We start from the raw sequence: 27,123 nt of genomic DNA, 5'->3' as shown, positions 1-27,123 counted from the left end.
ATCGGTATTTCAGGATTTCACCTATGTAATTTTTTGAAATACGCAATATTTTCAATATAAAGAAAAGATAAAAATTACAACTATTGTTGGGACATAAAATGTTACAGCGAAAAACAGGAGTTTTATATCAGACGTCGTTCTGGCTTTCATGTTTATCATCACTATCCCAGCCTTAGCCTGGACCTAAACCAACATAGTGCTTGACATTTAGTGGGATCACAAACCGACTTGACTTGACAAACTGAAATACGTAGATTCCACTGGTAATTTAAAAAAAATAACTTTCGTACTTTATTAGGTTAATTGAAGCGGTTAATTACACTTTGCGAGGTACGTTGCAGCTGAAGGCCTCTACAAAACTGGGAATGTTGAGCAACAAATTACGCGGAGGCTTACCGACCTCTTCGCTCTGGTGAAAGTACTTATCGAGTTTATTCTGGGCGAAATGTAAGTAGAAGAGCTCTTTCAGCGTCTTATCGCTGAAGCTGGGTTGAGTCTGATCAAATTCCGATCCGGCTGAAAAATATGCATCCTGCACCAAATTCAAAATCACCAGGAGGATTTCCTTGTGGTTCCACATTTCGGTTTCGCGCGGACTAATGCAGGGAGAACGGTCATCATAATTTCCAAGATCATCGAGTGTTTCAATCAATTCATTGTACTTGTGACAACCGGTAAAGGGAAGTTTTGGATACGGAAATAGAGCCGACAGCACCTGTTCCGCAAGTTGAAATCCAAGAAGGCTGACCTACACAGAATAAATGATTACATTTGTATTTGCCAATCTCTCACCGGCGAGCATACCTTAAATACGTCGTGACCACGGATTGCAAAAAAGGGCTCCTCCAAATTGCCAAAGGGAACATCGATGGCGGTTCCACTCGGCTCGGTTAACTCTATGTTGTCCAGTTTCTGCCACCCAATTTGCATATGCGCCTTCAAGGCCTTTAAATGCATGGTTGCAAAATCATCATCCGGATTTAAATCGGCGTAGAGATCGGTTAAGTAGCCACGATCCTGCTTCCTACGTACATTGCCAACACTAACGGTCAGGGAACTCAATATGTTCTGAAGTAATGATATATTCGATGCCGTTAGATTCAAGCGGTTGGTGTCTAGCCTCAGTCTAAACTGCTTCCGAATCGCTTTAAAAACCCTTTGAACTTCCGTTTCGTACTCCTTGACTTTCTTGGGTCCCAGGACATGCTCTTCATAAAGCAGATAGCTGGCCGATTTCATTAGGTATTGTACAATATTGACGCACAAGAAATCATGCTCTCGATAGGTCTTCACATATCTCGACGATGTGGTATGATCGGCAAAGAGATTCATCATATAGATTGCTACCGTTTCTTGGTCGAAGGAGGTCATAATTTGGTTTAGTTTTATCAGAAAGTCCAGATAATCCACCAACACTACGAATTCTGGTGGAAATGGACGACCAAAAGCGATCTCGAGATATTTTCCGAGCTTAACTCCATGGTCACTTTCTAGCTCTTGCAGAGTCATACGCCTTCTTTCGTGTTTGTCAAGAGCGGGCAACTTTAATAGGTCTTTATGCAGCTGTTGCATACCTCTCATAAAAAATTCAGTCCGACTCTTGTTGAATCCCTGACGAATCAAACGAGTTTCAGCACTTTTTACAGCATCATAATATGGCGTTACTTCAAAATAATGTCTTCCAATCAATATCATGTACACGCTGGTCCCAGTTTCACCATGGTGATCTAATTCAAGATTCATTTCAATAAACGCATTCATACCATAGCGCCTCAATCGGGCGAGCGTTTCCAGCCATTGAAACTTCTCCTTGGGCCACTCAGTTCCCGATGGTGTTTGATGTGGCCAGGAAAAACTGTCAGACGGCTGCACAATGTCCAAATAGTTCAAATCCTCAAGCTCGTTCTCTTTAGCCATTTCGCAGGTCTTGTAGAATTGGAGAACCTTCTCCTCCAGACTTCCCGTTTCGAAAGTCATATATTTTAGTTGCTCGAATAACAGCAGGAACTTTAAATTCATGTGAAGGTCAAAGTGATAGTACGAATCCATACTTGGTCCGTAATTGCCTTTGGCATAATCTACAAAATTCTCACAAGGATCCCTGCGGTGGCTCATAACTTGTAGCGTTTGGTCCATCAATCTCTTGTTGGCGGAGAAAATTGTATTTTCCTTCGCCAAGGCTTCAGCTGAAGCTCCAAGTAGAAGAACGTAGCCCAACCAGACGAGTATTTGCTGCTTCATTTTCCCTGGCAAACTGATTGTTTTGCAAAGTGCGTACCGTATTTATAGTTTTTTTTTTAGTTGCCGCTGACATAAACGGTTTATCGGTTAATGCATAAAATGTCAATAAACTCAGCATGTTTGTTAGCTTGTATAAGTTTTATCCGTTATTTGTTATCTTACTACATATTTATAAATAAAATGTTTTCCTTTGATAAAAGTAACTTTTGAAATGAACACTCTGTTGACGTTTTGGTAAATATACATTTATTTCATTTAATGATTTCTTGCTTTTCAACAATGTAAATATTCAGCTAACAATTTTTGCTCTCTGGTATTCATTCTGTTAACAAACCCAGTTAATTTCGAATTGCATTTAAAGTTTATCTTATTGTATTCTTTTTGAAGAGGACTACAAGTAGATTAATTGGTTTAGTACAACTAATAGATTACAACAATCGATTACTATAACTTGTCATTGCATGGTCTCAATAAAAAAGTAAAAAATGTTCTTGTTTACACAACAAACTAAGAAACAGAAGGTGAGAAACAATTCTGTCAATACTTGAATTAATGCAACTAATGTAAAAGTCTAGATCTATAGGTTTGTGTATGTATATATATCTTATGCTTAGGTATATCCTTCATGAGTGTAGAATCACAGCCTTATCATCGAACTCGCAATGGAGTTCTGTTGTGTTTGAATTGTCAAGTATTTCTGTTAGGGTGATACATCTATTAGTCGCTAGTTTAAATAATCGTACACATAAATTAGCATTGTATTTTTTGCTTCTTTTTAACAATAGTCGGTTAGGTTGGGTTCAATTCTCGAGCATTGGCTCTCTAATTTTATACAAATAAATATGTAAACTATGACATGCATGCAATTGTGCAATTGCTTTCATTCTAGTGTTAAGGCAAACAGTTTAACTAAAATTCAAATAGATAACTCGGAACACTAAGCGCTTACTGAACGAATCATTCGCTAAACAAATTATTTCAATTGCTTACTAAGTACTTTTAAGATAAGTGGATTAACTAAACTAACGCAATATTATCAATAATCGGTGTCGAAGGCCACATATTTAGAGCGAAAGCACATGTGTACAATTTTTAGGGGTTGCTAGTCGTCTTCCTTATTTTAGTTGCCGCTGAGATAGCCGAAGAATTACATTTTGGCGCTCAATCAGGTAATCGTTGTTATAATCTGATTCTTAGACCCATAATCGGTGATTCTGCAAAACAGTATGAGTTTTGTTGGATTAGGTACGAATTACATTAAAGGTTTGCGCAACAATGTACAAATAAAAAGACACAAAATCAAAATAAACTAATACATGCTCAACAGGGTGTACTCAAATCGTGCAAATGAAAATGTTGCAACTTGCTTTCAAATCAAGTATTTTGTGCCTTTTTACCTATAGATTGATGAGGCTGACGTGGAGCGCGACCAAGTAACTAACAAACCCTCACCTCTGCTGCGCTCGCGTTTGCTTTGCAGGATAACTTTGGTGCTGTCGTCGGGACACAACGATATACGCACTGTTGTTAGGAGCAGGCTGTAAAGAAAAGACAATCAATAGGATGCTTAAAACGTAATTTAATTTCTAATTTAATTTAATTACTTACCGTGGCAGAACTGCCACCACCGTGGAGAGCATTATCACTAGCCAGTGAACAGCGGAGGCAAAGCACACAAAGATGACCCAGTATGAGGACCGGACTCCGAAGCAATTCATGCACACAGAATCGTAAACGATCGCAAAGAGGTAGAAGGAACCCAGACTAAGCACTATGGATAGGACATGCAGCACAGTCTAGAAAGGGATACACGGAATTAAAAATGATGAAATTGTATATACCTTGTTAAACAAACTCACCCAGGAACGTATTTCAATGGCACAGTGCACGAGGTTGGCGAAAAGACAGGATGCCGTAATCGTCGTACCGAACTCCCAGATTCCCACATCGCTTTCCGCATAGGCGCACAGCGCCACGAAGAATATGACCAGGCTCTGATAGAGGGCATCCAGTAGTATAAGCCAGAAGTCGTGTGGTCTATAAGCTACGCCCAGTCGACCCTTAAATAGAAGGTTTCATTATAATTAATCGATGATGATACAAGCAAGTTTGTCAACTTACATTCTTGTAGAGATATGGATTTTTTAGCAGGAGATCTTCGGCCACACGCTTGTCGTACACTCCAATGGCCAATGGCGGCAGCGAGGTGAATATTAAATTATACAGCATCAAGTACATCTGATCCATCATCACTTGTCCAGAAAATCCGCAGTACAACTGGTACCAGAATATCAGAAAGACAAAGGCCTGGAATAACGGCATATCGTTAGATTTAAGGCTTCCGTTTTATATATTCAGATCTTATTAAATACTGGGTCGAGGTTTATAATTGCAGTAACATAAAACTTACAGCATTTTTATAGAAAAAGTATAAAATCATGCGGGACAATCGATCGTAGCACCAATAGCCGTGCGCCAGAAGAAGGCGCTCCAAGTAACGAAACCGTGGTAGAGTGAAATCGGCGGCCATGACAGCCTGCATGCCTTCTTGACCAGAGATTCCAACGCCCACATCTGCCATCTGGATCATGGACACATCGTTGGCGCCATCCCCGATGGCTAGGGTTCTCAGGTTGAGCTCCTCCTTAACCACTTTGACTAGGTATGCCTTCTGCAGCGGAGTGGATCGGCAGCAGAGTACCGAAGCGCACCGCTTAGACAAGCGCAGAAAAGGCAGAATTAGTTTGGACCTGCCAGAGTAAAGCAAATTAATAAGAGAACGAAGACACCCATTTTGTGTACAACTCACTTGGGATCTAGAATAAAAGTTAAGGTCTTTCCATCCACAACCAATGCGCGTTGTTTCTTTCTTATCGGCTGGCCATAGCCCAACGAGGATGTTGTCTTGTCATTCTCCATATCAGTCAGGTAGAAATTTATGGCTGTTTCAGCAGCGTCGCGGGATCGTGCTGTTAACCTAAAACCACACGGAAATTTCAATTAGATACTCAAATGTAAAAAAAAACTTTGTGGAAATGGTCTTAATTTAAAACTTTACTTGCCTTATGAGCTCCATTTGCTGGGTAAATAGCTTTGCTGAGTAGGCAATATTAATGGCCGTTTCGGGCTTGTCACCAGTCAGAACCCAAACTGATATACCCGCGGAGAGAAGCGATGCTATCGTCTCCGGCACTCCATCCTGTAGGCGATCTTCGATTCCTGTTGCCCCCAACAGGGTTAGATTGCTCTCCAGCTTCGCAAACGAGTCGCGTAATCTTCGTTCGCGGTTCTCCAGCGACATCTCGATTTCCTGATGCCGCGCCCACCAATCCGTATAGTCGGCAGAGTTCAGCGTCCGCTTGGCCATTACTAGGATGCGCAGACCTTCGCGGGCATAGCGATCTAGCTGTTGCTGTGTCTGCTCTCGCAATATGCCTTAAACGAAGAAAATCGGTTAATATTATTGGAACAGAAAAATGAAGTATGTAATGTACCTTCGGGGCTGTTATGCGAGCAGGGCACCAAGACGGGCATGATAGAGCTATCTGCGCCCTTGGTGTACAGCACAATCTCCTGAGTGCCAATCTGGCGAACCACAATTGACATGCACTTGCGACTGGAATCAAAGGGCAGAACCTTGAGTATCTCGTACTCCCTTGTGGCCTCCGCCATTGGCATGCTGACCAAAATCTGGTTGGGACTGCGATTAAGTAGGCAGCAATCATAGCTATAAGCAGCATTCACGAGTGCCAACTCATCAGGACTCTCGGCTTCGTAGAGCGGTCGTCCATCGGCGGTTCTGTAAATCGTTCCCGTATTGGATGAACTAAAAATGATAATGGCAAACTATTAAGGTGTATCTTTAAAAATACCAATAAATGATGATACTTACGGCAACTTTAATCGCTTGCCCTGAGTTTTGGCATTCAGGAAGGTCGCAATACTGGTAATCTTGGAGTTAATGACAGCCTTTGCCCTTCCGGTGGGTGAAATGCTGTTGGAAAGGGACTTGTTTTTCATGGGCGGCGATGGTGATTCAGACTCGGAATTCGGCGACGATTCAGCTGAACTGCTGATGGGCGAAAGAGTTGGCTGATGGCTCTGAGCCGGCAACGCAAAAAGCAGATTGGGAGGTGGAGAGGGAGTCACCGATCGTGATTCAGCCAGCCGGATGTAACGATCCGCTGGGATGGACACTACCTGTTGCTGTGTCGCAGGTCCATTTAGTATAGTCGTCGTTGTGGTCGTAGTTGTGCTATTAACCAGCAGCTTCTGTCGCTGCTTGCCGTGCTTTAGGTTCGCCGGGCTGTTGCCCATTTGCTGCACTTCGATGATCCCACTGGCATTCATCATATCACGATGGGGCGCGGCACCCACGATAACCGTGTTGCAGATGGCCAGTACCACGAGGAATTCCTGGATGCGCTGCGCATGAGGCGTGAGATATGTTCCTTGTGTTAGTTGCGCCATGTCGCTATTCAGATTATCATTCGGAATCAGTGGCGGCGCGGGGGCACCTGGCTTAGAGTATATCTTTTCAAGCTCCGAAGGCGGATGATTGTAATCCGATCCATTGACAACGCATCGTCGAAAGATCATCTTGTTCTCCGTGAGAGTACCTGTTTTATCTGTAAATATATGCTGAATCTGGCCCAACTCCTCGGTTATGTTCATTGCACGGCATTCCGTTTGTTTGTTAGTCTCCGCATCGAATAAATCGACATTGTTGTGGATGTGATAGACCTGCAGGATCTTGCACAGTTCGATGGTCACGTAGAGGGACAGTGGTATCATCACCTGCAGGATGACGATGTACGTCCAGAAAATCCACATGCTCTCCATATTGGCAGTCAGTTTATTCGGGGGCAGATAGGGCACCGGGAAATGGGTAAACGAGCTCAACCACATTCTGCATCCAATAGCGCCAACAACGCACAGTATCAACAAAATTATCACACACCTGCAAGTTAATTAATTATTAACTATTAACATTTTTTCTTTATCTCCGTGTGTTACTTACCATATCACATCAATATTCATTTGCTGTTCCACCTGGGATCGCTTGTACCTTGGACCACTATTATTCAGCATAGACTTCGTTTCATGTCCCGCATAGACTACAATACCCTCGATATAGTCCGTATTCTGAAGTAAAAAACCAATTTTAATTAAAGAATGTGCATTGGAGTTAGAATTAGAGTTAACACACCTTCAGTCTGCTCTCTCTCAGCAAAAGGCACTCGGTCGATATGGGCACACGCTCCCCAGTTGGATGTATTAAGGCCCCATGGAATCTATATAGCTTCGTGGTCGGCGCATCCGCTTCCACGCGACTAACAAACTTGCTGGGCACAAAAATGCTCTGCATCTCCTCGAAGCCACGTACAACCTGCGATGGAATGCCAAATATCAGTAGAATCACGTAGAGCAAGTGGGTTAGCTAATTGCTGGGAACTCACCTCGCGTCGCTTCAGATTCGTTTCACCGTCCAAATCGCAGGTGTCTATGTAGCACACCCCTTGGGGGTCGCTTGTCCGCAATAGCAGGATGTCCGCCGGCACCGTCTCGTTGTTGGACAGGTGGACAATGTCCCCAACACGCAGCTCCTGCCATTTCACCTTCTTGTACCGCTCCGTCTCTCTGTAACAAAAAGAATGGTTCAAATTGTTGTAGATTAGCTGACAACTTTACAAAAATGATGAAGATGAATCCTTTTAAATATAAATAATAGCAGTATTTGTTAGTTATTAAGTTATTAAAGTTATTAAAAGTCTACAAAAAAGCCTATATATTACGTAGGCTAGCCAAATGTGCTAACATTCTATCTACATTATTTCTTTAAAAACATTTTTAAAGTAAATATTCGAAATGCCAAAGAATCGAGCTCCAGCTGGCTTTCAAAATGTCAACCTCTGGTCACGAAATGTCGCTCAGGCCGTCATACCTATACAGATATAAAATTTCAATGCAATATTCATGAAATGCTCGTCATAACCAAAACTCAATTATTGTCAAATGAACACATTGATGGTCCGCCACGCAAGACAATTTACATGCGAGTTAAGTTTCGCTGTTTTGGTTTGGTTTGGTTGGGTTGTGTTGTGTTGGGTTTTGGCTTGTATGGCCGGGTTATTTGGTTAGTGGTTTAGGGTAGGCTAAGGTTAGGGATTGGGATAAGTGCTGCTTGGTTAATGGAGGAGGTGTGCCAAGTGGGGAGACCAGCTGTGGCTTGGCGGTCAGGGCTCGCATGTGGGTGGGTTATTAAAGTAACTAGTAAATTGCGAAATAATGTGCCACCACTTGGCCTCGACCTTGACAGAAAGATGATGACGCTGTGGAGGCGCCGAGTGGTTGCTGGAGTTTCCACTGCGTCACCGAGAAAGTATTCCTCTCTGTGTGCTCATGGTTTTTTTTTTTTTGGTAAAATTTCATGGGTCGCATGTCAGCTCGTTTTGGGAATCATGTAGTGGCGTCATCTTTGCCCTGCTTTGATATTTATGAAAGAGTCCGCAAAGAGAGTTTGCCATTGGGAATGGGGAGTAGGAAGTGCAAGGACGTGGACAGGGACAGGGACAGACACAATTCCATTTCATTCAAGTTCAGTTCAAGTTCCGTCCGACGCGAAATTGTTATGGTTGGAAAATGTAATTTTTAACAGTCGCGTGTCCGAGCCTCTGCCCTGAACTTTCTGTCATTGTGTGGACAGTGTCCTTGCGTTGCTAGAATCCAGACTGTGCTGGCTGGCATGTCCTGTCAGCCTGCTGTGGCACACAATTACCTTAAAAAAAATAAAATAAATAGGAAAACAGGTCGGTGGTGAAAGCTTTCGCTTTAGCCATCGTTCTAATTGGGTCATTAGCAAGATTGCACATTCTAACGCAATTTGCCCACGTCCCCTTTCAGCCCCTTTGTGACCATATAATTATATTTGTTTCTTTGTTCTGTTGTGTTGTGTTGTGTTACCATTTTTGACGACCAACTCTTGTTTCTGGCCCGGTAAATGCAATTCTCTAATTGACAGCGGCTGACGGTCTGCAAGTCATTCGTTCGGTTGACAGAACTGTGTTTCCTTATATACATCACGTTCAATAACATGCCATTTCGACCAGGTTCTTCAAATGTAATCGCATTTTATTAAGCACTTCCTTCGATAAGATATTGATTCGTTCACTATGAAGTGCTTTATTTTGTATGACAAAAGCGTGCTATAAACCATTATTGTTAGGGGGTTTATTAGATCAGCTAATTCCGATTTCTTGAAATTGCCTCATTTTTCTGAGAATTGTGCTTTAAAGTTAATTGAATTGAGGTCGTGTCTAATCAATCACGGGTGATAAGATTTAAAATCGACGTAAACTTATTAACTACTTGTTCAACTATCAATTTTATCTATCTATCTATTTTTAGTACCATTTATAAACTACTTAATAATAAAATTCAATTTGGTTTTAATTCATTTAAATTCAGGTTTATTTGATATCATCATTTCCCATTTTATAAACGGAACTTGATCAAGTGTTCATAATTATTCGATGTTCTTTTTATGACCACATCCATTTGTTTTGATTTTGATTTTGCTTTCCCTCTCACTTTCCTTGCAACACCAACTTCGCCATATTTTTATGCGCACACTTTCTCTGACGATACATTTTATTTGGGTCAAGTGTTACTCACCCGCTGACCGCACAGCACAGCCCACGTCATTAATCATATTCCTATGGATACAAAACAAAAAAACCAAAAAAAACCTTCAATAGCCGGATCGAGCGGAACAACAAGTGCAAGTTATAGCAAGAAGGCGACAGCTGTTGGTCTTGTAATTATCATCATTATGGGCGTTGTCTTGCGGCGCGTGACCAACTGTTGGCCAAGTGTCAAGTCCATTAACAAGCCACCAAGTAACCAAGCCACCTAGAAACCAAGTAACCAAGCAGTGCACCCACCTCCAGGCGCGATATTCCGCTTGTATCCCTCGGGGAGGACATGCAGCCCAGCCACGCCAGGAGACACCAGTAAACACACCGCCAGAGGAGCGGATTTCGGTCTCAGTCAGACAAGTTTTTTGTGCCACCCCGTGCTTTATTGCATGTCACCTAATTGGACCCTACCCACTTTAGTCGCGGATTCATATTTACCCCTAGGGCGTCTCGGCTGTTGAATCTTTAATGCGCTTTTGGCGAAGCGCAATTACAGAGCCTGACTCGATTTATTAGGCGTTTTCCAGAAATGCAAAATTAATGCGAGTTTAACTCGACGATGAGCACGTTGATTGCTGAATTATTCGCCCCGCTCACCAAAAAAAAAAAAAAAAGAAGCCACTTGAAATAAAAGTGAAACTCACGCAACTTCGCTAACCCAAATTGAAGTTGTGTTTTCGATTTCGTTTTGCATTTGGATTGAAGAGAATGTGGGTCGAATTGGTAACGCCCTCTAGCGGCAGTTTACTCATTCTCGCGCCTTTCTCCGCGCTTCTCACACGCCCCCCTTATAGGGTGAAGTTGGTGTATTTTCTCCCCTCAGTGTGTCAATTAAAATGGTGATGGCATCGATCTAACTCGAAAGCGAAATTACATGGGTCTCTTCAAATCGAATTTTATGATGTTCATGACGGGCCAGGAACTACATTCAGCTGAGTCATGGCGATACATACGAGCCCGTATCATTCATTATTGATCTACGACCTCTTTTGTGTTGCACTTAATTAATAAAATTTAATACTCTTTATAAGAAACCCTTTTGGTGGATGTTGCATACTTTAAAAGCTCAACTAAGTTAGCTATTTATTTCAAACTTGATCGCATTTCTCAATAAATTATTATCAAGCATATTTGCAGTGAATCATTACTACAGATAAGATAAGTGCAACGCCGACTTCATGCATGTCCAAAGAATCAGTGCACGCACTGTATGTAGGCCAATTGCGTCATGGGTTTCGATATTACCTAGTGAAGAAGATCTTCGGCACTGGGAAAGTGTGTTCTCAGTGTATTGGACCGTGCATTCGATTATTTAGTGCTCCCATCTGGCCGCACTGCCTCCCTCCTGGCCTCCTTGCCATCGTATACATGGAAATTTATGTGGCCAAAGTGGGTCATGCATGTTCGTTTGAGGTAGTTATGGACCTGGAAACGTTAGGGTAATTTTCCAAAGGTTCGCATAACATGGAGACGGGCAATAGAAGTGGGCAAATGCGCATGCCCCCCTCCGTTAGCGGAGTCAATAAAGTGCTGCAACATAAACAGGAACAGGGAATGAAAATGGGAATGGGAATGGCCAGACAGCTATCCGCCTGTATGGTAAGTTCATGTAGCGACAAGGTTGTTATTTAAAAGGCACTTTCCGCAGACCCAATGTAAACATGTGGGGGCCGGCGATTAGTTAACTTACACATGCCGAGGCAGCCAAAAAGCGACTAGCAGCCTGAACAGAGAACCAAATTAGGCAAAAGCCAACGAAGCGTTAGCCAGGTTGTGTAAACATAACCAGAAGGACTCTGCCCGCAGGACCCTACTGCTCCCCCACTGTGCTGTCATAAATAATTCAGCATTTAATAAGCCCATATCCCCCGGAAAGCCCATCCACATCCCGATGAGCCCACGCAGATAAAGTTGGCCCAACATCGGACCATGGACTACGTACTCCACTGGTGGCGGCGAACTTGGATCTACGTAAATGAACACATATTTACTCGCTTTTGATATGCGCAGTATTGCCGTAGTTTCATTTAAGTGGACCGATAGATGTCGATATTGTTTGTATTGCTCCTTATTCGCAAGGGAAAAGATTGGTGACTATTGTTCTACTTTGAAGGGAACCATCAATCATTATGTTCCTCAAAAAACAGATTATCCTTTATATACCTCCTTTTGTATATGATTGACTGCTAATGATGTTTGTGAATAAATAAACGTGAGGAAGGCCATTTCCGATCTTTAAAACCACTTTTGTGAGTACTCTTTAAATGACACCAACAGTGCGCTACATTGTTTTCATCAATGAAAAGCTTGCCCACCACTTCCACGCCCACCGCCCACGCCATGAAGTCGGAACACTTTGAAGGTCGTCCTTGCAATGTCCGTCATGCTGGGTTTGGTTTTTCCGAGCTTTATTGCGCTGAGTTAATGCATTTAAGGCGCACCCACAAAAGGCAAAGCGACGTACCCATTTCCTCGACATCGAATAGGAGAAAAAAATAAAATAAAAGCCAAGTAAACAGAGCACGCAAGTGATTTTTATAATAAATTTTTAAAGTTGACCCATTCAAGCGAAGAAAGGGCGGTGGGTGGAAAAGAAACGCCCACTTGCGCACTGGCACTCAAACAGAAACAGAAACAAAAACAGTAACTGTAGCGGTGGCAGTGCCTCATTAACTTGACTAAGAGCCATCGCGCATGAATCAATCATGTAAACATTATTAAAGCACAAGTTGTGGGTGGTGGGAGGGGGGTGGGTGTAGGTGGGTTGTGGATGGTGGGCGGTGGGTGTTGGGCGGTACGTAAAGCGGTTCAGTGGAGCCGGCAGTGCCGCTAGACGGCTGTGTACTTAACCCACCTTTGGCCCACTCCGTCGCCAAGAAATGAAAAGACAGTTTGGCCATGTAATTAGCTCGTTGCACGCAACAGAGGACTTGGGCAAATGAGAAGTTCAGCTTAAGCAACATATGTGTGTGTGTTTTCAGCGGCCATCGCTCAATTGCCCGCCTAAATTAATTATTAATAAAGCTCTTTTCCCCGCGGCAAAGGAATGTGGCCGTAGGCGGGCAAAACTCATATGACAATTATCGGCCAGCACTGCAAGTACAGTAAGTAAGGTCAATTATTGGGAAAGGCCAGGCCAAACAAGAGTCAGTTTATTTGTCCAGCTATACCAACCAAACAAACAAAACTGACCGCAAATGAATGCCCAGTATCTCATACTCATATTTCATCTAAGTGGCTATCGGCATTTATCGGTGAAGCTATTCGAGTTGCCTCGCCTGAATGTTGAATGTAAATGTTTTTCTCCAAGTGGACTGCTCAAATCGTCATTTGATATCTGGGCAGTCATATCTCTGAGATTCCTCTTGTATCTGAACAGCATTTTGCACTTGCCAATCGCTTGTTGGCGGCAAAAAAAAAGAAGAGAAAAACTGGAATTACGGATGGAAATGTTGGGATATGGAATTCAAATGGGAGGAAATATCTATTCGGTTCTGAGTGTAAATATTGTAATGGGCATTACAGTGATACAAGGCAAATAAAGTCTTCCGCTTGGTCCAGTCGAATTGAAATCAAACAATCACATTCCCTGTTTACTTGCTTTTAGTTAACAATTAACGCCATTCAAATGACCTGGTGGAATTTTAGGTAATGTTTGCTAAGGGCGTCTCCGGAAATTTAGAGCTCCAATATTTGTAAACTATGTATATCTAAATAAGTAAATAAATGTTTTACATGAGCAAGAAACAAATTTAACTTATTATTGGCTTGTAGTTCTGGTACGTGCTTATATTTCTTGGGAATTTCTGATCATGATATTATATTTAGGTATGTATGTCATTGGAACTGATCAAATATTATCTCAAGTGTTTTGATAGCTACGCGGAGAACTAGTTTAAAATGTTCCCTCGACCGTAAATAAAAGCAAAAACTTGAAGATAAATGATTAATTTTCGTTTGACATATTCTGAAAAGATAACAATTTTGGTTTTTGCGTGTGGCGATTGCTCGTTTAGTTGCTGATACAATAACAGGTTAACATGTTACAAAACCTAAACCATTAGTGAACATTTTCTTTTACAATTGGCAGAGTTGTGAATTGCATCTATGTACATACGTCTGAACCCAAAGCCATCACCTGGCTGACCATATATTCCCCTTAACTTGTCCCTGAGCAAAAATCTACCCTGAGCTTTGGCTTGACTTGAACTCCACTGAGTTGGAAACAAGCCACCGGATCAGTGACACTGCAAGAAAACCACCGAAGACGGCAAACACGAATAGAAAAACTTGGCCAACAGCAAACAGCCAACAGCAAGCTCAACTGACAATTGCAGCATGGTGTTAATGGTCTCTGGGGTTTGTTAACATGGCCATTAGACGGAGAGCCGGCTTTGCAGGGGCATCAGCATCAGCAGCAGCAGCAGCAGCAGCAGCAGCATCAGGTTTTAGCCAACGCCACCGAGATTGGGAATCCGGCGGAGATAGAGATACAGCAGCAGAGTCTGTGGTTCTGTGCTAGACAAACACCGCCGTGTACAAGTCTCACAGGCTGGGACTGAGATTCAAGATTGAGACCGAGTGAGTTTGAGACAGTAAACGATGATTGCCAACCGGTTTGCTTGAATGGGGAATGGAAAACCCGTTTGTCTGTTGCTGTATTTTAGCATTTTCAATGTCATGAGTTCGGGCCTTACACTGTGTAGTGCTCGTGTGTGGCAAGCAAATCTCTGAGCCTTTTACCAAACGAGCAAACAATAAACCATAGAGCAATAAAACCCCGAAAAACGATGGAGATCAACGTAATGGCACAAGAACAGATACGAACCAGTAGAGCATAACCATTCAGAGGGGGATGTGATATTCGCATTTCGATCATCAACACCACCATCATCTAGGTGGCTTTAGAACCACATCCGACAGATACATTCGGCTGTACGGTTCTGCGGTCATATCGCGATTGCTTTTCAAGGTTAGCGTTCTCACAACGTGCCCCACACAAATTGATGTCCGTGTTTTAGATTTATATTTAATGCAGAGAGCTCAAAACCGAAATCAGATTCACAGAGCTCCGGCTGTTGTGGAATATATTCATGGAGTTTCGGTGAAAGTGCACACTTGACACCTGAGAGAATCGACAGCTGACATACCGCCCATCTCAAATGGACACACAACAATGGAACAAACCTATTCCGGCATTTTATTAAGTTTAACAATAGTGCGATTGAACGGTAAAATGAGCCCATTAAATATTAATTTAGTTCTCATATATATCAAGGCAAGTCAAGTTCAAGATCGTAAAGCAAAGTTACTTCGCATTTGGCATTAAATTTCTTAATCTCACATCTAAAACGCTACAAGTAACATTTCAATTTGCTAAAATCAACTTTTTAGAATGGCATTTAGTGCACTTACTTTATTACTACCATAAAAATTCAAATTTTATGGCACATGTTTCTCTCTGATTATTAATTTTGCTATTTTCATTGAAATCCCACTGCTCGAAATGCAATTACGCAAATTTAGGTTTTCAGCATTTACAAAATGCAATAAACAATCAAGCAGAAATCAGAAATCAGAAAGAAAATGTAAACTTTCATGCATGGCGAGCTGCAGTGAGTGGCAATTGCAGTTTACAGTTTCCGCTTGATTCCAGAAAAAAACTCGTATGATTCAGATTGCCAGATGCGCGAGTATAGTGAGTGTTGCATAATGCATTACATAAGGTAAAAGTGCTACGAATGAAGATCTTCGTTTTGGTTCTGTAAGCGAAAACCTTTGACCATATAGCAGAAAATGCAATGGGGCGACCTCGTCTTCAGAAAGTTGCTGTGTTGTCAGTCTGTCGATTGCAGACGAGTGGCACAAACTGCATTTGATTGCACATTTATTGCAAAGATCACTCTTTGCCGGGCATATCAATAACTCCAGCATCACGAAAACCCCCTGGAAAGCAACGAGCGCAAATAAAGTGGATTGAATCATTGAGTCATGCGACGGTCTCTGATTAGTTCAATAAATATTTGAGTAAGCTTAGATTTTTACATAATTTATACAAAACGACATTTTATTAATATTTTCTGGGCATGCCAATAGATGACTCACAGCGCATCCTTTTTTCCTTTTTTTTTAGCTAGTGTTTTTTTTTATTATTCAGTTAAGCTACCTTCCTTATTACGTATCTGTGACTAACTTTATTTCAAACATGGTATTAATTAAATTCTCAGACTTTTCTCACTTCAATTTGGGCTTAATCACCCAGTTAGCACCTTAAAAACGACTCGATTCGGTTGCAATTAACACGACATTTAAAGGGAAATCGTTGCAAAAGGAAAAAATTAAACGAAATCAAGATATTGCCGAAAGTGAAATATTTTCTGTTCACCTTGATCCAATAAATAGTTCACTCGTAATCACAATGATAGTACAAGATGGAGCGAGCAATTCACACTCTCATTCGAGTTTGCAAATATGATTCATGAATCATTCGGCGTTCACTGCACATGGTCTTGAATTCGATTCGTGGACAAAAATCGGGCAGGCGTGAGATGGTCAGGGCCGTTAAACTGGAAAAGCTGCCCCCCACATCCGAGAGGTAAATATGCAATCTGGTAGGCCTGCTTCTCGAACCCGCTGCCTCACTGTGCCGAGGTTTCCAGCTCCAACCGGCTGTAGTGAGTCAGTTGTCCAGTTGCCTGGTTGGTTGCTTTGTTGGCTCCAACTGCCTTATTTAGTGGGCTCCGAATGCGTGCCATTTGCATGTATCGCGATTTTGCGAACGGAATATTCCAAGTTTGATGGTGGGTAGTAGTTGGTATACGATCGTTTTCAAGCCTTTAAATAATGTTGAATTTTGAATAATTACAAAAAAATAGATCTTCCCATGCTAAATCCATTTCCGATAAGTAAACTCTTTGTTTGAGATAAGAAAGTCACTTTGGTATGAACTATTTATAAAAACTGAGTAAAAAGAGACACATTTTTTAAAAATAATTTACAAATATATTGTACCTTATCGTACTCATTTTTTAAAAAAAATGGAAATCCCTTATTAGTTATGAATTTATGTGTCACCCAAAAGCAAGTTTCCTAGTGTTTTTATACTACTGTGCTGGACAAGTTACGCGAACAATAGTGACAAACAACAAAATTGCTGTGGTTTATGAAAATTTAGCAAAGAGTGGCAAGAAAAAATAGGGAAATGCAAATATAATTAGCAACAACCATGTGTAAGTTCATTGGTCAGCACACGGCGCAAAAAATGAGGGCCTACATAGATATGCGTGTAGATACCAAAAAGTTCAGTTTTCTTGGGACCATTGTCTTTTTGTCTTTTGGCGGATTTATTGTTGCCTCATTCAAACGGGAAGCCAGCTTAACAATTGAATACCAAGTAGAGTTAAAGCCAGCGAAAAACAACAATGGATGAAAACAATTGAGTTCGAGGCTTACATTTACTTAAAACAAGCTTAACCCAAAACAAAGATATTAAAACTCCTTATATCTGGTTACATTTCTGTTTGAATAATTCAAGCATGATATGATGGATTTCAAAGAGAACCTATAGCTGTTGTGGTTCATCATCAGTAAGCAAATACACTCGAATTTCTTGCCGTGTAAGTACACGTGCAATGCAAGTAAATTGTCACTTGGTTGGAAAGTCTGGCAAAAGAAAGGTGGTGGCAGCTAAAAAGTATGCGTCAACCACGCGCAAATGTGGGACATAAACCCAAACCCAAACCCAAACCAAAAGCCAAAGCCACAGCAGAGGAGAGGAGAGGCAGAAGAAAGTGGGGGGGAAGGGGGGCAAAAGTTTAGTTCAAACAGTGAGGGAAAGTTTACCCAGCGTTATTGTTGGCATGGCTGCTTCTGCTCTCCTGGCACTTTATCGATTTCTAGATCACGTTTTAAAATATATATATGTCGAATCGCGATCACTTTCGTGTTCTGCATCGCTTTCCACTGCGTCAGCGTAACGTTTTCTGGCCGCGCGTTTAATTCGGGAGCGAGGCATGTCTAACTTCTTCGGCGATCAAAAACTTAATGTGAAGAACAAATGTTGCAATAATGCGTAGAACCCGAGTCTACACGCAATACCAACACACTTTGGAGACTTACTTCACTCCACATACATTAATACCAACACACATACTGGCAATTTTGTCTATTCCTTGCTCGTCCCGTTATTAGCGGGAATATATCTCTCTCCCTCTCGCTCACGCCCGCGACCAGACTACGTTCGGCAGAAACAGTTATTTGCCACGCTGTTGCGAAGTAGAAAATGCGTGTTCTAAGAACATGCAAAACGAAAGAGGCGAACACAAAGTAGCAGAAAACGGTCGTTATATTTGAAATTAAAAGTAAATCTGCGACACGGCCTTCCTGACCTCACACACGTCCTCGTGGGTTAATAATTCATAACGCATTTTCCTTTCTCAATTCATTTACATCATTATTATTTTCTGTTAATTCTTTAAGCAACTTAACACATTTCTTCCAAGTTTCATTTCTTAGTTTTATCATTTAATTTTAAGCCATGAGATCCGGATTACCACCAACTTTTATTCAGAACATACCATATTCATAGTGCTTCTCTGAGAGCGTTTACATTCTTAGTTCATTACATTACTTTCTTCCACTAGCGCACGGTTCATCAAACCGGCCAGTCTATACTCTTATTAGCCTAGAGCACAGCTTACAACTCGACAAACCGGCCAACATACATGGCACACGGTTGACGCAGTCTATAGGCCAGCCAAATAACCAGCACCAACAATCGTTTCCGGGATTCGAACTAATCTGCAATCAAATGGCGAACCACATTAACTCGGGCACCCATCTGAAGAGAAAGTCGTCTCCCGAATCGATCCGAAGGTTTACAAAATCTTAATCAATTTCAAGGTCCCAGCCCTCACTGGCTTGATCCTCATCACAGCCCTCACTGGCTTGATCCTCATCACAGCCCTCACTGGCTTGATTCACAGCGTCTTTTTCTGCGCCTTCATCTTCAAATTCTGTGGTAATCCCCTTCTCAGGCATACTTCGCAAAAATTCGTGAGAATATTTATAAGTTCTATTATTGTTTAATGCTTTGAGCTTATATCTATCTCCTGGTAGTACCTCGGACACCAAAAATGGGCCTCTAAACTTAGGATCTAGTTTGGTCTGGTGCCGCTCTTCATTTTTGAGTAGGACATGGTCACCAACCTTGTGTCTCACAACAGTAGCTTTATTCTTGTCAAATCTTTCTTTATCAATTTTGGCATTTTTTTCCATGTTACGTTTTGCTATTTCTCTAACTTTTTCCACATCGACAGTATTTTCATTATTTATGATAGGTGTTAGACCAAACGGCCTTGCTTCTTTGCCAATGAGTATTTCTAACGGGCTAACTTTGGTCACTCTATTGGGCGTGCTATTAAGAGCCAGTTGAATTTCACATAAAGAATCCTGCCAAGATCCCTGGCCAGTTTCAACCGCAGTTAGCATGGATTTGAGAGTACTCATAACTCGTTCTACTTGGCCATTGGCACGACTAGCACCTGTGGCGATTAAGTGCAACTCTATTTTCTGAGCAGAGCAGAAATCACGAAACCCTGAACTAGCAAAACTACGTCCTTGATCAGCGATCAATCGAGAAGGGACACCAAATAACGATATTAAAGACCTTACTGCCTTAATGCAACTTATAGTATCTAGCTTTATGGTATGGGATAAGAAGACGAATTTGGTAAATGCGTCTATTAGCACAATTATGTATTCCTTCTGATCATTTTTGCCGCTAAGTTTCCCGGTAATATCGACATGAACTGTATGCCATGGGATGTCAATCTTAGGAATGGGATGCAGTTCGGCTTGTATTTTGCCAGACGGGGGCTTTGACAACCTGCAAGTAATGCAATTGTCCACAAATTTGCGAACGTATTTGGACATTTTATCAAACCAATAAAACTCGTACATTTTCTCGAGAGTTTTCTCCCAACCAAGGTGCATGATTGACTCGTGGACATTGTTGACAGCAGACCACCTAAATGGCTTTGGGATTATAGGCAAACAACGAGACTTTCCGTTTCTTTGGATTTTCCTATACAGAGTCCCAGACCGTAGTTCGTAGCTTTTAGCCAAATCTCCGGGCAATTCATCATTACGTAATTTAGACACAATAAGAGCGGTTTCTTCGTCTCTTTGCTGTTCGGCCAACAACCAACCATCAGATATTTCTGTCAGATTGATATGCTTTTCCACTATACCTGCTGAATTCCTAACACTTTCTGGAACTGGATTCCGGGACAGAAAGTCAACATGGGCCATACGCTGTCCAGGTCTATACTCTATATCAAAATCAAAACATTGCATGTACGACCACCACCTATGAACCCTGGGAGTTAACTCTATCTTTGTACGAGAGGCCTTAAGCGAATTGCAGTCGGTGAACACAACAAAATAACGGCCATGCAAGTAATGACGGAAGTGTTTTATGGAGTTGTATACGGCAAGAGTCTCCAGTTCGTATGAATGGTAACGCGATTCTGCTGATGACGTCATCTTGCTAAAATATTCGATAACTCGAGGCTTCTTTTCAATTCGGTGCAACAAAATAGCGCCATAGCCATCGGCACTAGCATCCGTGTGAAGCTCGATATCAAATTGTGGGTCAAATATAGTGAGAACAGGTTCATTAGTTAAAATAGATATTACTTGTTGCCGGATTTGCTCATGCTCCAATTCCCACACAAATGGTTTGCTCTTTGAAGTTAAAGCGTAAAGAGGTTTGAGCAGTTGTGAAAACTTTGGTACAAATTGGCGAAAATACGAGGCGAGTCCGATAAATTGTCTCAACTGAGTGATGGACCGCGGAAGTGGCAGATTAACAAGGGCTTGAATTTTTCTAGGGTTTGGTCGAATCTCACCTTCTCTAACTTCAAAACCCAAATACTCTACACAAGACTTAAGAAACGAGCATTTTTCAATATTAAAAGAAAATCCTGCTTGAGTGAGTGTTTGCAATACTACTCGTAGCCTATCAAGCGCCTCTTCCTTTGTATGTGCAACTATCATTACGTCATCCATGTAGACAATTGCGTATGAGTGGGTAAGATCACCTAAGGCACGATTAATGGCTCTTTGGAACACAGCAGGGGCATTTTTGAGTCCGAATGGCATAGTTAAATATTCGAATTGGCCTTCTGGGGTAACGAACGCCGTCCGCTCAATTGAATTCGGGTGAATTGGGATCTGGTGAAACCCGCTTGCCATGTCTATACAACTGAAAAACCTGGCACCACTCAGCCTAGCGATCTGATCTGAAATAAGCGGCAATGGATATTTCTCCGAGACTGTATTTGCATTAAGCTCCCTATAATCCACACAGAGGCGGTTTGTACCATTTTTCTTTCGAACAAGCAACATAGGGCTCGCAAAGGGGGAATAACTAGGTCTTATAATGTTTGATTCTAACAGCTGTTGAATTAGATGCCGAACTTTTGCCTTTTCGTCTACACTCAACCTATACGGGCGTCTTTGAACCGTCTTATTTTGGTCGATCAAGCGAATTTCTAGCTGTCCTGTAGACACACGGCTTTGTGGAATTCCACTAATAAATGAACCCGAATATTCTTGCAAAATTGATAACAATTGGTCTCTATCAGATCCATGCACGTCGGTGTCAACAGTAGCCAAATCAGGATTGCATTCAGAAACTTCAATGGGTAATATAGATTTTTCGTTAAACATAGTAAGGGCCTTTGATGTAATTGTCACGCCGATTCCCTGGCTCAGAATATCTCGACCAATCAGAGCGTCATACTTGATGTAATCATTTAACACTACATGAAACAATATTTCAAATGAACGTTCACTAATCATAACATTTGCCAGTATCTGTAAAGTGCTACAAACAGTATTACTACCAATACCCTTTAAAATGACTACGCTGCTTATTCTAGTTCCGGATAGTCTCTGCGAGGCGGCTTCTTTGATGAGTGAGCATTCAGCTCCGGAATCGAAGCAGAATTGGAACGACTCACCAGATTGCGATACAGTTCCAACGGGCTCAAGGACAGTACAGATGTTGACTTCTTTTACGATATGGGTTTTGTTAGATGACGAACGCTCCTGACGATCAGGACACACAGTAGAAACGTGTCCATCTTTTCCGCACTTGTAGCAGGTCACAGAAGACCGATCTCTTCCTCCCATGTAACCAGGGCGTTGTTGGCCGGGTTGCTGGGTATAATCTGCCACTGGTTTTGAGCGACACTCCGCCTTTTTGTGGCCGGTTTTTCCGCAATTATGACACTTGATGTGAGAATAGAGCTTAGCTCGTTTTCCTGGCGGCGCTGATGTATTGTTGGAATGCTGGCTCGGTCTAGCATCAAACGAATAAGCTTTAAGTTCTTGTTGTAATTCGTTCCGAGTGTCGATATTGGTGGTAAAAACTAAACGCCTCAAACGCCTGTCAATTCCAGCTGCATGTGCCAGCGCAACGGAGACTGCAATTTGTTCCACACTCAGCGACTTCCACCTGGCCATAAGCGAAGTAACCATTCGGCTTCCGTATAATGACAGGCACTCTCCTTCCGTAGGGCATCCTTGTAGCAGATTCATAACCGCTGCAGCTAATGTCTCTGTTCCCGCAAAATGTTGCAAAAATAATTCTCGGAACTGAGTCCATGTTATGCCAGGGAAGCACGTCTGAGATAGCCAATGGGACGCGCTCCCTTCCAGCGACTTGCTGAGGGTCATCACAAGAGCGCTGCCGTCCAGTTGATTTTCGGAAAATATATAATCCACCGTTGAGCACCAGGATTGAGCGTCTGAGCCTGAGCGTTCGGGATTAAACTTTGGCAATACGACAGCATTTGAGTTTTTTGGGTCTCTTTGTGAGTTTTGCACTTGTTTTAACAGTTCAGAAAAATGGCGACTTTGCGACTCCAAAATTGTCAGTAAATTATTTTCACTATTGGAAGTAGGAGTAGGCGATCCCACTTCTGATGTCGAATCGCGATCACTTTCGTGTTCTGCATCGCTTTCCACTGCGTCAGCGTAACGTTTTCTGGCCGCGCGTTTAATTCGGGAGCGAGGCATGTCTAACTTCTTCGGCGATCAAAAACTTAATGTGAAGAACAAATGTTGCAATAATGCGTAGAACCCGAGTCTACACGCAATACCAACACACTTTGGAGACTTACTTCACTCCACATACATTAATACCAACACACATACTGGCAATTTTGTCTATTCCTTGCTCGTCCCGTTATTAGCGGGAATATATCTCTCTCCCTCTCGCTCACGCCCGCGACCAGACTACGTTCGGCAGAAACAGTTATTTGCCACGCTGTTGCGAAGTAGAAAATGCGTGTTCTAAGAACATGCAAAACGAAAGAGGCGAACACAAAGTAGCAGAAAACGGTCGTTATATTTGAAATTAAAAGTAAATCTGCGACATATATATGTATGTGTGTGGGTGTGTGTGCCAAACAAATCGCAGACGGGGCAAACAATTTCCATCAGCAACCAGTGGTCGATGGATTGGAATTGGGTTTGCTGCTTGGTTAAATGCTGTCTGTGCCGCAGGGTTCGAAATGTGGCAACCACTTTGGTATACTTTTCATCCCAAACACTTCTGCAAAGTTTTCCCAACGGGAAATTGACAAATTACCGGGTAGATTGTGAGCATAATGGACAAGGGTCCCATTATTCACAAAATTATTTATGCGTTTAAACTGGTTACTCAAATGAATAATGCGCATTATTCAATTACTTTAATTTTTGTTGGTTAAAACTAGTTTTGTATGCAAAGTCTCCTTTGCAAGTGCATTCCTTGTTTGTTTGGCTTGTATTGTATTTTCCAGTGCTCTTCTAATTTATTACGAGCATTAATCAATTTGGAATTAATCAATTTAAATTTCTTTCATCAAATTTATGACTGGGACAAGGCCTCAGTTATCTAATATCTCTTCCTCCATTATTTTCATATTTTCAATAGAACAATTACAATAGAACAATATCACACACTTAAGACTGTGGCACATATCTAATACTTTAATATATCGTACTCTCCTTTGTTTATAATTATGAATTAGTTGGTTCATTCTTAGCAGTGATATTTAAATGCATTGATGTACTCACCCATCGTAGACTCGGCAGGTGGTGTTGTTTATCCTCTTGTCGGACGCCCTTCTCCTCCGATCCTCGAAGAGATCCTTTACAGCAGTCACTCCCAGTACGAAGAGGACCGGTATCATGGCCACCTCCTTGCCAAACGCACTTATCTCCGGCACCCAATTCAGCAGGACAATGAAGATGAAGTACAAGTTGGCCACACGATGGAATTGCTCCAGCAGATTCTTGGGTATGAACGAGAGCAGCGTGTACTTCGTCGTCCGTATCTTGTTGCCCACAAACTGACCATTGGGATGATCCCTCTTTGGGGTCTTCGGTGGCACTGTGTGATTGGGAACCACCATGCGATAGCTCCGCTCCTCGAACTTGTCGCCGGTGTTGTAATTGCACAGGGTGAGGCGTTTCCACCACGGCGGCGCTTCCGTCCGCCGTAGTGTGTATATGGACTCGGAACGCGATGCTTGCCGCGAATGGCCACGCCCCCCGGTCGCTGAGGTGGGCGCCGAGGGTTCCCTTGCCGGTTCCTCCTTGTGACCCGGTGGCAGGATGAAATCGGTCTTGGAACCCACGCGACTGTGACCTCTGCCCGCGGGCGCACCACTGCCGGGTGGTGAGTCTGTGATCTGTCCCTGCGAAAAGGCTCGCTGGTGGCCCTTCATGGCCGACTTGATGGGTCGCCCGTTGGCGCCAACGATGGCTCCACCGCCATGGCTAATTGAGCGGGCATGACCCCGCGATGGGGCTGCCATCGCCACACCGGGTATGCCTTGTCCTCCACCAGGTGCGCTACCTACCACCGGATTGCCGCCTGGAAAGACATACGTACGCTCCGGTTCTCCCATGGCACTCATGGCACCCATTGTCACACCGCCCAGACCCGTGGACGTTGTCATCATCAGGCTGGTGGTGGCGGAGCCGACACTGGCATTCGGAATACCCGATGACAGTGTATCCCCGGTCAGATTGGGCGGTGCGGAGCGCTGCTGCTGCACTACTAGAAACTTTCGCCGCAAGTCTTCCGTGTTCGCTGAAGGCATCTTCGCGGGCCACAACCATCAGATTAAATTCTTCGGCCTGGCCACGATCTACGCCGGATATGTGTGGATTATGCTCTGCGCTTTAACTCAGTTCAAATGGACTTCGATTCCAATTGCAAACTACCAAGCGATCTTAAAGTTGATCCTAGCACCTGGTCACGAATGCTTGGGGTGACCCCTTAGTTGCAGAGGCCATGTTCTTCTGAAACGAATAAAAGTAAGTAAATAAGATATTGTTTGCAACTAGGTTGGTATATTTAATATTTGCTTATAGGATAGACAGCGTTACCCACAACTTTTTCGATACTTTAAACAAACAGCAGCAGTAAAAACAGAGCAATCGGAGCTATGAAAACCTAACGCGTCTGCTTAATTAATGCCCCAAAGTTTATCGAACCCGTCCGACGCACTGAAGCACCAAAAATATGAAAACGAAAAACAATAATAATAAGAAAAACACGCGCGTTTTGAGCTCGGCCTTGATTTAAGACTTGGGCCTTCCTCCGATAAGCCAAAAATCCAAACTGAAAACATCACGAAAAGAGCTGTGGCGAGCACAAAGAGCCACAAGGTCAAGCGTAACGCGGGTGCCGAGAAAATGGCCAATGGGGGCGTTTGCTACTCCAAAAGCTGCAGGTGGGTGGCACTGCGTTGTTTTCTTTGGGCTGCCCAGCTGCTTTTCAAGATTTCGATTTCTCGATCGATAGTCGCATTGATAGAAAAAAGTTCAAGGTGTTCAAGTCAACAAAAACAAAAAAAAAAAAACATTTATCACACTGGGCTTGAACTTTGATTTCTGAGCTGTCAAAAGTGTCTGACACAAGGTCAACTATAATTGGAACCTTCTTTCATATTCACATTTATATTCATATTCATATTCGCAAGTGATTGAAAAGCCATAGTGACTGGTATCTAACATATTGTTGCGTGCAATTTCCTGTTCCTTAAATAGATTCTTAAGCTTCAGTCATCATTTTATATGTTGTAGCTACTTAAATGTTTTACTCGAACTTCCGCTTGAAACGAAATATTTTGATTAGCTTGACTTCTTGAAAGGACAGTACATAACAAAGCTTAAAGTGATAATAAAGCTTTAATAAATAAAAATGTTTAATTGCTTTACATTAAATGGAAGTCTGCCGTTCTCAAGGCCTATCTTTTCGAGCATAACTTCTTTAAAACATATTTTTCTTCAATAAAATTCATAAGAATAACGCCTAATTGGCATATAATTTAACATGAAACGAACGAATAACTAATTTGTGAAGCCATTCCGATTGGCAAAGTTGCGGCAATGGCGTAATATAAATACCAAATATATACATGTGCCTATATATGTACATACATCCGATTGCGGTTTCTATATATGTACGTTATATTTGTGGAATACCCACAGAATATTCAGTGGGCACAAGAAAGCTAAAAATGAATTTGGCACACGACCGAGTTTAGCTATACGTTCTCTTTATACGATTTAAATTAGTAGAATTCAATTTGGGCAAATCATAAATCACACGGTGCAGTAAAACTTTCTATGTTGAATTTTTTGGTATTAAATTTGTTTCACTTTTTTGCAGTTCTGCTTGTAGTGTTTTTAGTCATTTGGCTTTCATTGAGTTTTTGACTTTGTCATGGCTGAGAACCATAAAAAGACGCCCCAGACAAGAATATGAAAAGAAAAAGAAAAAAAAAAAGGGAAGACAAGTGTAATAGAGAATAGAACGAAACTTTTACCATGTCTGTCTGCGACTTTTAATTTTCCTTTCTTTCCGTTTTACGAGCTACAAGAAAAGACTTTCGAGTGCCAAAACTTGATTTATTTACTGGCCAACCCGATGGGTTAAACGACCTGAAGAAGGCGGCCAGACTGATAAGTTTACTCCCTCCCCCGGCTAATTAGTGGAAGCCCCTTCAGTGGCCGACTTCAAAGTGCATTTGTATCTGGATGTGGCCGTATCCGTATCTGGCTTTTAGCTTTTGCGGCTGTCGATACTTCCACCGGCAGCGGCAGCGGCAATAACAAA

The 27,123-nt window shown here is 42.2% G+C and overlaps 2 protein-coding genes across 5 annotated transcripts in view; both read right to left on the bottom strand.

Annotated features, from left to right (window-relative positions):
• Window positions 1–267: 267 nt before the first annotated feature.
• LOC122319453 lies at window positions 268–2,827 on the bottom strand. Its single transcript, XM_043206771.1, has 2 exons — window positions 805–2,827; window positions 268–748 (listed from the first exon to the last, which is right to left on the bottom strand). The coding sequence occupies exons 1-2, from the start codon at window positions 2,239–2,241 to the stop codon at window positions 317–319; spliced, it is 1,869 nt and encodes a 622-aa protein (XP_043062706.1). The 5' UTR covers window positions 2,242–2,827; the 3' UTR covers window positions 268–316.
• A 142-nt stretch (window positions 2,828–2,969) lies between these two features.
• The window catches only part of LOC6527862 (phospholipid-transporting ATPase VA), a 30,317-nt gene continuing 6,163 nt past the window's right edge, over window positions 2,970–27,123 (bottom strand). For 2 of the 4 annotated variants that reach the window (XM_015198346.3, XM_015198347.3), the window contains exons 3-16: window positions 24,069–25,301; window positions 7,701–7,881; window positions 7,451–7,630; window positions 7,262–7,386; window positions 6,134–7,201; window positions 5,736–6,067; window positions 5,304–5,676; window positions 5,051–5,218; window positions 4,652–4,991; window positions 4,363–4,548; window positions 4,101–4,301; window positions 3,850–4,037; window positions 3,639–3,779; window positions 2,970–3,455 (exon numbers count right to left, since the gene is read on the bottom strand). In XM_015198346.3, coding sequence (XP_015053832.1) covers window positions 3,407–3,455; window positions 3,639–3,779; window positions 3,850–4,037; window positions 4,101–4,301; window positions 4,363–4,548; window positions 4,652–4,991; window positions 5,051–5,218; window positions 5,304–5,676; window positions 5,736–6,067; window positions 6,134–7,201; window positions 7,262–7,386; window positions 7,451–7,630; window positions 7,701–7,881; window positions 24,069–25,099 — 4,563 coding nt within the window. In that variant the 5' untranslated portion in view covers window positions 25,100–25,301 and the 3' untranslated portion in view covers window positions 2,970–3,406. The remainder of the gene's footprint in view (window positions 3,456–3,638; window positions 3,780–3,849; window positions 4,038–4,100; window positions 4,302–4,362; window positions 4,549–4,651; window positions 4,992–5,050; window positions 5,219–5,303; window positions 5,677–5,735; window positions 6,068–6,133; window positions 7,202–7,261; window positions 7,387–7,450; window positions 7,631–7,700; window positions 7,882–24,068; window positions 25,302–27,123) is intronic. The other 2 variants (XM_015198348.3, XM_039370324.2) reach the window with 2 other exon arrangements.

Source organism: Drosophila yakuba, chromosome 2L (genome assembly GCF_016746365.2).
Source record: "Drosophila yakuba strain Tai18E2 chromosome 2L, Prin_Dyak_Tai18E2_2.1, whole genome shotgun sequence".
Classification (NCBI taxonomy): Eukaryota; Metazoa; Arthropoda; class Insecta; order Diptera; family Drosophilidae; genus Drosophila; species Drosophila yakuba.
The sequence above is the reverse complement of the archived record's forward strand: the minus strand, read 5'-3'. Positions and strand labels throughout refer to the sequence as shown.

Excerpts from the sequence above, each read along its gene's own strand:
- LOC122319453 (XM_043206771.1), bottom strand. The coding sequence starts at position 2,241 with ATGAAGCAGCAAATACTCGTCTGGTTGGGCTACGTTCTTCTACTTGGA. Across the intron at positions 749-804 it reads GTGGTCACGACGTATTTAAG|GTCAGCCTTCTTGGATTTCA; the intron begins GTATGCTCGCCG and ends TATTCTGTGTAG.